Here is a 13,352-nt window from a genome sequence, read left to right on the forward strand (position 1 = left end):
ACAGTTAAAATGCATACACAATGTATGACTCATACAAAGTTATGTAAGGAAACTTTACAAAACTATTACTTTCAAAGCAAGAATGAAAGTAGGATGGGTGAGAGCTACTGCAATTGATGCAATGAGGGTCTGTTTCACATTCATAGGCATCGTGGTCCTTGCTACCACAACAAACACACATCATGAAACCATGACATGATGCCTTCAAGTGACTGAACCACTGACACTGAAAATATCTGAGAGGGTTTGGAATGTATGGCCGTACCTTGCAATTAAGATAACCGGTCTTGATGGTAGCAGTTGGATGTGGTGATGTAAATGTTAAAATGACAATTTTGGTTGGCATCATAATTCCATCTTCACGAATGGAGATATGTCTCACTGCAGAAACTCCTTGGGTGGAGAAACCAACAAGAATATCTGTCTCAGGGAATTTTTTGAACTCCTTGTGACGAGTTCAAAATAGCACAAAGCATAACCTCAAAGGGTATATCCATTTCAATGTAAGATGAGTTCACCATGTTGAGATGTGGATGTTTCCACCACTATGTCACCAGAGTAAAGCTTTTGGCTGACTTTGGAAAGCCAGCAAGTCCCTCTAGTCCCTTTTAAATGAAAAAGAGAAACATTTGATCTGAAGGCATCAGAAAGAGAATGTAGTATAAGAAAATGAAGTGCAGGTGTTGCAGATTGCTGCTCAGGATTGTCAAGACATGGTCGTTTACCTATGGACTGTTTTTTCACTATTTTATTTAAGTTTTAATTGGAGGATCCATAATAAAAAAAACGGTTTTCAGTGACCCCTACCCACCATAGAGCCCTATGAGGGGATGCACTACAATGCCAATCAAAGACACTGCAGCAATATCAGGGTTTTGCAAGCACTATATCCAAACACCAGTATCAGATACAATGTCCACAACACCTGGTGGGAATATCCAACATTGGTGCTTGATTGATCCTAGTCCAAGTGGACCAGCCGACTGATCCCAGGAGAGCCACCCCAAGGCTGCCCATCTACAGGAATTCAAAGCCACTGCAATCCTCTCTTCCCCTTCACGGGTCACCACACATGGCAAACACGTGGGTGGATGTTTAAATCCCAGAGGAGGTACACTGAAAGAACAGAACCACGTACAGGAATCCACACTGAGAAGCAGTGAAAGTTAATGGAAAGATAATTCCTAAAGCCAAGTGCATTCATCATCAAAGAATTGTAATCATCTGGACCCATCGCTAAAAATGTATAATGTATAAAGCTGGAGGCTGCAATAGCACCTTGAAGCTTATTGCTTTTGATGCATGAAAATATCTGAAGCAAGGAGGAGTTCTCTCTCCCTCTCTAGCTACTCTGCCAACATAGCCCATGCTATAATGATGTCTTCAGATGGTATTTAAGTAACTTTCTCCTGTCTTGAAACAATACTGACCATTTGACACTTGTTATTTTTCACATTCCTATTCACAGCTTGAAGAATACATTTTGTTGGGTTTGGGTGACCAGGCTCAGCAGAAAACATTTTCTTACAATACAATTGCAACTGCACTGCTACCTTATTCACTACAGACAGCAGCATTTCCAATGATCTGTGATTTCTCACTAACTTTATCCACCTGAGTATGATTCATTTCCAAATCCCTCTTGTTGTGGAATGGCTATTTTCTCTCAATGTCTTTAATGATTTTACTATATTTAAATGTTGAGCTTATTAACATATAATGTAATATAGATGGTCAGTTTGCATTCACTGTGGTGTTTATTTGCACTTGTTGGTAGGGTATATATAAAATAGGATAGTTAAGAAATTAAAAGCATATAGAGACTGCATTGTGTAAATTCATTAATAAAGTTCCCTTGCTATTACACAGTACTGAAGTGCTTGTGCTGTTGACTATCCTGATGACGCCAATTTTAAAACCTTTTTCGGAACTAAAATACTATACACTCAAATTTAATTAAACAACTTTGCTATTGATGTATTACAATTCAAAGTTCTATGTTATATAGGTCTTTTAGTAGTTCATTTCACAAGAAACCTCCAAAACATTAATTAAAACTGCAGTTTTTTGCACTGGTGCCAACAAAGTTATAATTATTAATTTTAAGAACTGCTACAGAAAAAACTGTGTGTGTAATTTAGATTTTTCTGTTAAAAGTTCATAGTACAGTGAACACAGGCTGATTACTAGTAATTCAAGAATATGCCAAGAAACTGTGCCAGACAAAACCTTTGTAAAAAAAATCTTAAATTCAAGATAATTTACACTTACTTAGAAAGTAGCCATGATGCTGAGCAACATCTTAAAATTTAATTATATGCTTATATCCAATAGAGAGAGCAGCTTTTTATTATCTGCTAGCTACTGTGGTTTTAGCAATGACTATGTAGAGACATACAATTCTTAAGTATGTTGTTGGGCATCAGTTTCTTTCACACTTTTTTTTCTTCACCTTATACATGTTAGTTTGAAAGGTAGTTGTAAATTGCATTTAGAATTTACTTTTATACTTTAGTTAAATATGTATCATTTGTGTTTTGAAATTCATATCTGAAAGGCTTAATGATCTGATTAGTTTATTCTATGATTTGCCTCACTAAACAATAGTTCACAAAGCTATGAGTGCAAACAAAATGTTATCGGATGCTAAACCGCCTTTGTTAATGTTATACTGCCCACAAACACCTGTTAATGCATGTCATCATAAATAATAAATTATAAAACTTAAGAAAGAAATAAAACATTAAAATTAACCCTTTTGCTACACTAGTTAATCTGTACATTTGTACATGATAAATATTTGCACTATATTTTTGGACATAGCACATGTATCTTCACAAAATTTGGAAGACTTTTACTAAAGATTACAAGTATTTTGTATATAAAATTTCAGATTCTTTTTATGAAATATTTTTTACTAAAGATTTGTTCATGAAAATAGAGTCTTTTTCATTACTAGTCTGAGAGCAAAGTGATTTCATGTTATGATTAAATAACTATTGCCCTGAAAATCTCAAATATTATTTGGATAATCTCTAGAACCTCCTAAATACATTTCAAATATTTGTTTTCAGTAAGACTTTACATTTTATTTTATTTTCCATACTCTAACTATGCAGCACCTGTCAATGGACCCAACCTTGCAACCATCATAAAAAAAAAAGGAAATGAATATGAATTATATTGTTTTTTGTGGTGGAATGACTACATATTATAATAGAAAAAATACAAATGCTTAGTCTAAGTACCTTAAGTCTCATAACATTATAAATGTACATGTATATTCATTAATTTTTACTACATTGACCTTTCAGTCATGCCTAGCTAACATTACATAATTTGCATTGATGCAGTGCACATGCACTCATCTTAAGTATCCATTAGCTTTGTCTATCTTGGCTACATTTTAGTGAACTAGTATTCTGTAATATACAGTCCCATTTCAATTATCATACATTATATATATGTGTGTGAAATATGATTAAATTTATTTTTCTTGAAAAAAAAGAACAGTAAATTGAGAAGTAAAGCAAACAATTATCTCTTCTCACTATGACCTTTATACTTGGTTGCTGCTGGATACAGGTTGCCAGCCCTTTCAAAATTTCACATGTGGAGGATATAAAAAAATATTTTTGTGGTTTTACATACACAGTTGATTAAGCAAAAAAATCATAAATAACTACACTGATATGAGAATTCCATTATAATTTATTACGGTTACTAGCTAAAATGTATTTATATATTAAAAAAATATGAAACTTTGAACAGACTAAAAACACAACCTACCTCCATGAAGACTTGGACCAAAAAAAACATGTTAGCATTTTCACAGATCAAAATGACTGGGAAAACCATTCTGGATACATTCTAAACTGTTGATTGGTTATTCACATGTCATATTGAAGTAAATGTATATAAGGGACCATTTCAAAGAAAGGAAAGAAGTGCATGGGACTATTGTGTTTGATTCAGTACACAAGTCATATCTCAGCAAAATAAAAAGATATGAGGTTGTTATTTTATATTCTAACTTGATAATATTATTGATTTTGAGTTCCTAATTGTACAAAACTATACACTTTGTACTATAACATCAACAACTAATTTTAAACAGTGCTGCATTAAACATACCAGGCAACTCACTAACATCTGCATTTAGATTTCGTCTTTTAATAATTAATTTTAAATTAATATTATTTACAAATAAATTTCTTTAACTTCAACTTATAATCTACAATTTGATTCAAAACTTAGACATAAATTCATAAAATAGTAGTTCAATAATAATTTGAATTAAAGTTAACAAATGTGATGATGACTTTTGACCTGAGACTTGCAACAAAAGGGTTAAACAATTAATGGAGATATGAATATAAAATTATGCATATAACCCAAAGAAAACATTTTACACTATTCTACAAAGGTAAACATATATTTTCATTTCTTAATTTTAAACATCTATATGCACAGTATATTGATGATAATAGCTAAAGATAGTGATTTAGTAGAGAAAATGGAATTTAAAATAAGCATTTATCTTAAACCTTTAGATATTCATTTATACCATTGAAATGTGAAAAATATATTTGTATACTTAATATGAAGATCATCTTGTATGTGAACTTTTCAGAGTGTAAGTGCAAATAACAGTATTAAATAATACTTTTTATTTAAAATACTTGAGAAAACCAAAATTATAAATTTATTTCTGAAACTACATACTTCTAAGAAAGTTTTTGTCAAGTTTAATCAACTAGTTTCATTTCTGTAAAGAAATTCTATGAAAGTTATGAAATTATTATGTAGCATCTTCACATGGAAAAAAGAAAAGATTTATTTTTAATTCAAGGTTAAGTTGATCAGTGTTATCAAAATATTGCAAAGTTCTTTAGTTCTTTAACTGGATTTTAGTTTACTTTTTCTTGTTATTAGTATAATTTAATTCATTTTACAATTTGGAGTGAAAAATATCAAGCTTAGAAAACTCATAAACACAAGTTAAAAGATGGCTAACCTAATCGAAGCTGACAAGGAGATATACCATGGTACACCATTTTGCAGTAAACACAAAACACAAAGGAGCAGCTTGGACATGTTGCCATATTACAATCAACTTCTAACATGACAGGAAACTGACAATATTGCCTTGGGCAGTAGATAATATCTGACATGCTCTCTAAAGTGGAGTTCAGCAAGATTCTGTCATAACGGAAGTAGAGTTCTGGAGATACCAGATCTTTCACCTGAAGAAAATGTTTCAGACAAGAAATTGTATTATTATCAAAAACAAAAGTGTCAAAATTAATATTAGCCAAACACATAATTACACAAAGAAAACTCAACTTAATAAGACTTCTTTAAACAACATTACCATTAATGAGTATAATCTTGCATTAAACAAAAAACAATTTACCTGGGTTGGAAGTGCCTGTGATAAACAGTTATCTTCTGGACAAGATAAATACCGCACTTTTCCATCTTGAATTTGAATCTCAAAAAAGCTTCTAATGCAATCTTTACAAAATATGTGTTTACATGTAAAGAAAGTCATACACTCTTGACCTTGCTTCTCACACAAACAAATTTTACAAAAATGCCATTCATTGTCAAAGGTCTCCTGAAGCTTGTAATAGTTGTACTCTATATGTATATATAAAAAAAAAAGAGATTGTTGATTAAAAGAAACATCTACCTTATAATAATAACAAAGAAATTATTTGATTACAAGTTACAGCTCCTACAGTGCAAAATATTATTATTCTTGAGCAGGTATGACATTTCAATCACTTATGCTATGGAAGTGGGAACAGATGTTTCCCTACTGTCATTCAAAATTGTTGGATATGACACCTGGCAATAAAATGAGTTTTAAAATATTTATTAGCATTACACTTAACGTTGAAATATGGTTTCCCTCATAAGATGTCTAAGTATAACATATGACAACTGTATGCCAACCTTCCCATATCACAACAGTGGCAAGTTGTAATCTTAATTACAATGTAAACATGTTTGATGCATTCAATTCACATAGTTTAGAAAATACTGAGAGTGAGTTAAGAGTGTTCAAATGAATGATGATGAAGAGGCAATGAGACAAAAGGACACTAGCTCTTCACCTAGAGATGTTAGTTAAGATGATGAACATAGAACCAATAGAAGGCGGCATAGACAGCATTGACAATTGGAAACATTTATCTCATTCACAGTATGATGGTGCTGGAGCATAGGAAAATATTTGTCCCAACCACAGTAAATTGGTTGAATACCTATCATAACATTAAAAAATGCTTCCATATGTCAATTAATATTCAATAATCTAAAATTGTAGTTAAATTTTATAATTGACAGTGATTATTTATGTATGTGTGTATGAATCCATGTAAATTGATAGATTATTTATTTATGACTGAGCAGAAAAAACAATTAAAAAGTAAATAAATATGAAACAAATGTGAAATATGTTATACAAAATGCATGATTAGGTGTATAAGAAAGTAATAACAAACAACATGAAGTGATTTATCTGGTATTTGTTAATTGTGGAACTGTTTGATTTTATTTGGGTTTCTCTGATTTTTCTACTTTTAATATCAGCAAATAAATCACAACTATACAGTAGCTCTTCCCACCATCCAAGTGTTAAATTTTTAAACTACCTTTGAAGACCTATGCAGGAAAGTAACAGAATAGTACTGCAAATTCAATCAACAACAGCTAATTCCAAGTTCCAAACCACAGTAAGAATTTCTAATTCTTTAAAGGATAACAGAGAATCACTGCAAGTATTTTGTTCTCTTTCAAAATCTGTAATGCATACTGGACAGATTTATACATTTGGATAAAAGTTAGACAAAATGATTGTTACGCTTCAGATATACATAATTTTTGTTAAATAACAAAATATAAAAACAGTTGTAAATATCCAGAATGTAAATGTAATTTTTTTCTAAACTTTTATCAAAACTGGAAATATTCAACATTCCAAAAAAAAAAGGAACAACCTGATGAACAATTTTCCTACCAAATTAAAAACAGGTCAACTGACACAAGCAGAAGAAAAACCAGGAAAACCTTAATAACAGTATAATTTTTGTTTGTTTTGAATTTTGCACAAAATAATGCAAGTGCCATCTGCACTAGCCATCCCTAATTTAGCAGAGCAAGAACAGAGGGAAGGCAGCTAGTCATCACCACCCACCAACTCTTGGGCTTCTCTTTTACCAACGAATAGTGGGATTTACCACCACATTATAATACCCTCACAGCTGAAAAGGCAAGCATGTTTTGTGTGACAGGGATTCAAACCTGCAAGCCTCAAATTATGAGTTGAGTGCTTTAACAACCTAGCCATGGTGGGCCAACAGTATAATGACAATATGCTCATGACAAACATGTTACATAACACTCATCAGATTTTGTTCCAGTGAATAAAACAATGGACAAAATTATTTAAAACTTGAAAAACACTTTCATACAGTAATCACTGAATGACCTTAAAAATATCTTTTTTGTGTTATATGTGTAAAGTTGTCTTTACATTAGTCTCTGGCAAAATCTTTTTCTAAATTCTTAATAATGCAAGTCTTAAAAATGACAGTAAGCTTTGGTTATTTTATACAATTTATTAAACCTTTCAAACACAAATTCTAAAATGTAATTAATACATAATTAAAATATGAAACATCTCTCTAATTATAACACATTTAGGTAAGAAACAACTGAAGTGCTATTGTGAACACAAAAGCAACATCTAACCAAGGAGAAGAGGACAACAATTTTAAAACAACCATGGTCAGTTAGAAATGGATGATAGAGAGAAATCCACCAGTTGGTACTGAATATCAATGAGAACTAGCTTGAAGTAATTCCAGGACCAGTAGAGAGCTAAGTGAGTTGGTATAAATAGTACAATTCGTGTAATGCATACATTCTACATGACCCAGGGCAAGAGAAATGGTCTACAATTTGATATTGAACACAAACTGTATAGAGGATTCTGTGTGCAACCACAGAACCACAAAAAAACCATGGCAGAGCCCACAGAGGTACATAATTTCGAACCATCCATATAAATGGGAATGGAACAATGGTTCGAAAGATGTTCAGCAAACAGAAGACGGTACTTCTAATCGTGAGTACACACATTCTTCAGATGACTCAAAGAAAAGTAACATTTGGGAAAGGTAATAAGTCATGGTAGGATGGGCTGACCAGTGGAGACTGCAACATCATACAAGGATAGACCCAACTATGCCAGCTGCAACTTGATACAAAGATCAAAAGGAACAATGACAGATCATCTAATCTGAAAAAGCAAGGCCCACTGAGGAAGAAACACACAACCCCAGGTTGGATGCTGTAGTAAGGATTGAAGTTCTGAAGAATACATTAAAGACAGTTGCAAAGGGCAGAGAGAAGGTTCATGAATTTTAGTGTACAAATTCTGGACTGCAGAAGAGTGAAAAGTCCCTGTGCAGAGCTAAAAAGATGATGGGGTTCCACATCTTTATGGCCAACAAAAAACATTGATCCACTCCTTAAGAGGCAAAAGAGAGGAAACAGAGAATGTTAAGTGCCTTTGTATACCTGAAATGTAACTGCTTGGTGTATAGAATGAAAGTTAGCTTATGGTAAAAAATAGCCACAAGAACTTTGTTCAGAGACCACAAGAAGAACATCATCACCAAGAAGGAGCTCAAGACTGGGGGTGAATACCCTTTTGGCAGTAAAATTGCATGCAAATGGTTTCAGAGAAAGAAAACAAAACCATTTGCTGTGATCCACTTCAGAAAATGATTGAGGTCAGTTTCAAGTTGCCACTTAATAAACCTTAAGCTTGACGACTGAAGAGATGTGGAAGTTGTCAACTCAGAGCCTGTTGACATTAATCTTTACAAGGAAAAGGGTGACACTCAAGATACAGCCCTGAGGAACTCCAAGTTACCATGGGAAACAACAGAAAAGTGTTGAAACCACACAAACTTGGAATTGCTGGTCCATTAAAAAATATTTAATAAAAATGGGCAAATGACCATACAACTCATATGAGTGGAAGTCTCAAATATGCTCTACCTTCAAGTAGTACCTTAAGCCTTCTCAAAGTCAACAAATACTGACACAAGATGTCGCTTGAGAATGCCTTCTCTGTTTGGCATTTCAAGTTGAATCAGGTGGTCCATGATGGAAAGCTATTGTTGAAACCTAAACTAGAATGGAAAGCAGCAGTATATGTCAGAGGTGGAGTGGAGGGACAATAACTTCTGAGCCTTTGGGTAAGAGATATTGTTCATAGTCTTTATGCATTGAACGTCTTTTTTCTCCACCCACTTAAGGCAAGATCAAAAGTATGAGGGGTGGGAACCACTACAGTTAACACAGTATGGTCACCACAGGTGTCATAATCTTTGCTACCACAATGAGCACATGTTAAAAAACCATGATATCATGTTTTTGAGTGACCAAGCTGCTGACACTGAAAAAATCTGAGAGGATTGGGAACATATGGCTGAACCTTACAGTTCAGATGACCTGTCTTGGCAATGGCAAGTGTACATGGTAATGCAAACATAAAAATCAAAACATTAATAGGCAGCATAATATCGTCTTTGCAAGTGCAAAGTTGGTGAACTTCCAAAACTCCTTGGTTGGAAAAAAAAAACCAGCAAGGATATCTGACTCAGGAACATTCTTCAAATCCCTCTCAACACTAACTCCTCTTGAGGAATTCAAAGTAGCATGAGAAGTAAACCTCGATAAGTATACATACTCCAGTGCTTTTTTAATTTAGTGTGTTGTGATGAAGAAGTATCCACCAAAATGCTGCAAGAGCATAGCTTCATTAAAGACTTGGGGGACCAGCAAGCCCCCTCTAATCCCTTTTCAATGAAAAAGGGAGGCATCTGTCCTAAGGATTTTTCAGATAATAGATGCAAAATGAGATATCCAGGTACAGAATCCAATTGATGGTGATTGTTAAACAAAGTCATCCATATATGGTCATTTACCAATTATTTTTTTTTTTCCCCAGCTTCACTTACTTTTTTTTTGTTCGTGGATCAGAGGTATCTGTAATAAATAAATATATTTCAATGCTTACTGTCCCCATCCACCATGGAGCCTTGATAGGGAACACACTGCAATGGCAGGATGTTTTCAGCACTATACCCAAACACCAGCATGAGACATTATGTCCACAACACCTGTTGAGAATGTTCAACACTAATACTCAGTTGGGTCACCACACATGGCAAACACGTGGGTGGATGTTCAGATCCCAGAGGAGGTAAACAGAAAATACAGAACCTCCTCTGGGAGTTCCCATCACCATTTACAGGAATCCACCTCAAAATAACAAGTTTAAGAACTAATTTTGTAAATACCAATAACCTGTATAGATGTATAAATGTATAATAATTGAAATGTTACCATATTTTACAAAATACTAGTCTACTAAAACATAGCCAAGACAAGTTACTGTGTAAAAACTAAAGGACACTTTTAAGTTACAGGATACAATAACACATGTGCATATGCACCACATCATTGTAACAACTGTATTGTTAGCCAAGCACAAGAAGTTCTATACAATAAATATATATAAATGTATAATATTAGGACATTTAAGCTATTTAGACTAAACACTTGTGTTTTTATGTCATAATCTGAAGTCATTCTAGAATCTATATTTGTGTTCTTTTAATATTCACTTTTAAATTAAGAAATCAACTCATACATAATGTTAAAGTTTGAATTATAATCTACAATTTGATTCCAAAATTACTGAGATAAATTCACATAATAATAGTTCAATAAAATTTTGAGTGCAAATCAACAAACATGATGACAGGGTCTTTGACAGGTGACCCATTGTGAAAGAGTTAACTAAATTCAAAAATTGATTGAATCTTTTGAAAAAATTTAGATGTTCTTTATTAGATATATCTTACAGATAGTTAAAATCAGTTGTCAATTTAGTTTTGACACAATAGTTAGGCTAAATGGAAATAGAAAGAAAAACACTTTTTTAATTTGTAGGAATACAAAAAATGCCTTAGTATACAAGTGACTCAAATGCTAGAGTAAATTGTAGTTGTTGCAATGCTAAAGCAAAGTGGGTTTTCCCTACTAGAGCATAGCATAGCCAATAATGTTAAGCAAGAGAAGTAAAGTAACTGATAAATGATTTTAAGGCATTTTGACACCTAAAATTAAAATCTCTATTGAAGTACAAACCAAAAGAGTTGGAAAACTATCAAAGAGACAGCACTAGATGTCATTCAAACAGTACTCTGAAGATTCTCAGAAAAGAGCTAGTTATAGTCACTAAAGAAACCATGAGATGCTAAAATGAATAGACTTTGAGACTATTTTCTTTGCAAGTTCTCTACAACAAACAAAAATTCTTTATGCACCTGCTATGCTAACCCTCTCACTACAGGATCAGTTCCATGAATTGATCTTATAACCATTTAGGCTTATTATAGTTTATCATTTTTATGATTTAATACAAAATACAATGAGTGTATTTTCTTTCTTTTTGTTTTATTATTGATTTACAATTTCTTAAAGTAATGATATACTTTTGTATTTTATCTTTTCAAATGTTTATTATCCATTATGCAGTGATTTTTAGATTAAATACACATCCATACATCAGAAAATTGTCAAACTGCACATGCAAACCCTTTACAGCTTCTAGACAATTAACAGATTTTTTCTTTAAAAAAGCAAAAAAAAACAACTACTATATAGTACTGTAATTTTCACTATTGTATCTTTGTATAGGTCAATTTAACTGAGCTCATAACCACCATAAAAATTGGGAAGTAGATGTAATGCTTCTTTGTTCTGGAATGACTTCAAATTATAACACGAAACCTCAAATGTTTAGTTTAAATAGCTTAAACCTCATAACATTATACATTTATATACATATTTATTATTTTATTTTATTGATGTTTCATCAATGTCTGACTAACGATACACAAGCTGTAATGATGTGGCATACATACATTTCTGCTACTATATCCAAGAATATGAAACTGGCCTTTACAAAATGATTGGTCTTGACTGTGCTCTAGTGGACTAGTATTTTGTAAATTGCAGTAACATTTTGGTTGTATTATGTAGGTATATATTATTATTATTATTTAAAATAAGTTCTTAACTTTCAGTTACTACTCAATTTCAGTTAATCATTACTGCAAAATCCTATGCAATTTACAGGTTTTCTAATTAAACTGTATTTGGGTCTAAAAATACTGTATTTTAAATAACATTTCCACTTATTCCTTTCTTCCAAGATCCAAGAGAAAAACAATAATTCTGGGAACCTTTCATCTTCAAAAGCATGAGAAAACCAAGTGGGAAAATTCTGAGCTTTTGACTAGTAGTAAAGCTACAAGAATTGGGTGGAGCCATTGGGTTTGATTTGTTAAATATAGTGACATTTTAGCAAACAGTAAAAATAAGAGGTTCTTATGTTATATTCTTTATTCTAAATATCAGCAATATGTATATAACAAACAGTTATTTTGAACCAAAGTTGCATTCAACACACCAAGTAGCATAAATAGACATTTAAGATTTTTGTTATATTTACTTTTAAATTAAGAAATTAACTAATATATAATACTGAAATTTAAATTATAATCTACAATTTGATAGCAGACTTACTGACATATATTCACAAAATGTAAGAACACACAATAACAAGATGACATAAAACAATGTCAGAGACTGAATGAATCACAAGGAGACATAAGCTAGTTACTCAATGAAGGATTAATCTTATCAGATTCAGAATGACATAATGGGGTGAATGAAAGGAATGATGGCATACTGCAATATATAACATTTTGGAGCAATTATTTTACACAAAGGGGTAAGTTAATATATCTGAAAGTGACACCTAAAGCAACAATAACTGTGTGTGTAATTAAATATTTACAGAATTTAAGTATGACAAATTCATTTACACATTACATTATGGAACAGGAAAAAGGAGGAGATACCATAGTTGAACATAATTTGATGAATTTACTATTTAATTATTCACATCTAGTTTTCTCAAAACTCACATTCATAAGAAGTTCACTGTCACTGTTAAGCTCCCATATAAAAATAAATTTAGACTGTTACATTTTAACTTATGCTGTTGGAGTTTAATTTGTAGTTTATTGACATAATTTCAAAAAGACAGGAATAAATATGCATAAATATTTTTATGGACACTAAAATCAAGTGATATGCTGTTAAACTATGAAGAGAGGTTATACAATAAATGTTTTCATACATTGAAATGGCATAATATTAGGTAAAAATTAATAGCTGCTTCATCTAATGGC

At 32.1% G+C, this 13,352-nt stretch overlaps 1 protein-coding gene across 7 annotated transcripts in view; it reads right to left on the minus strand.

Moving 5' to 3' along the window:
- Window positions 1-13,352, minus strand: part of LOC143225272 (E3 ubiquitin-protein ligase RNF14-like) — a 91,865-nt gene that overhangs the window by 26,816 nt on the left and 51,697 nt on the right. For all 7 annotated transcript variants that reach the window (XM_076454387.1, XM_076454369.1, XM_076454378.1 and 4 more), the window contains 2 exons: window positions 5,417-5,643; window positions 5,018-5,246 (listed from right to left, as the gene is read on the minus strand). In XM_076454387.1, coding sequence (XP_076310502.1) covers window positions 5,018-5,246; window positions 5,417-5,643 — 456 coding nt within the window. The remainder of the gene's footprint in view (window positions 1-5,017; window positions 5,247-5,416; window positions 5,644-13,352) is intronic.

This window comes from Tachypleus tridentatus, chromosome 1 (genome assembly GCF_004210375.1).
Source record: "Tachypleus tridentatus isolate NWPU-2018 chromosome 1, ASM421037v1, whole genome shotgun sequence".
NCBI lineage: Eukaryota > Metazoa > Arthropoda > Merostomata > Xiphosura > Limulidae > Tachypleus > Tachypleus tridentatus.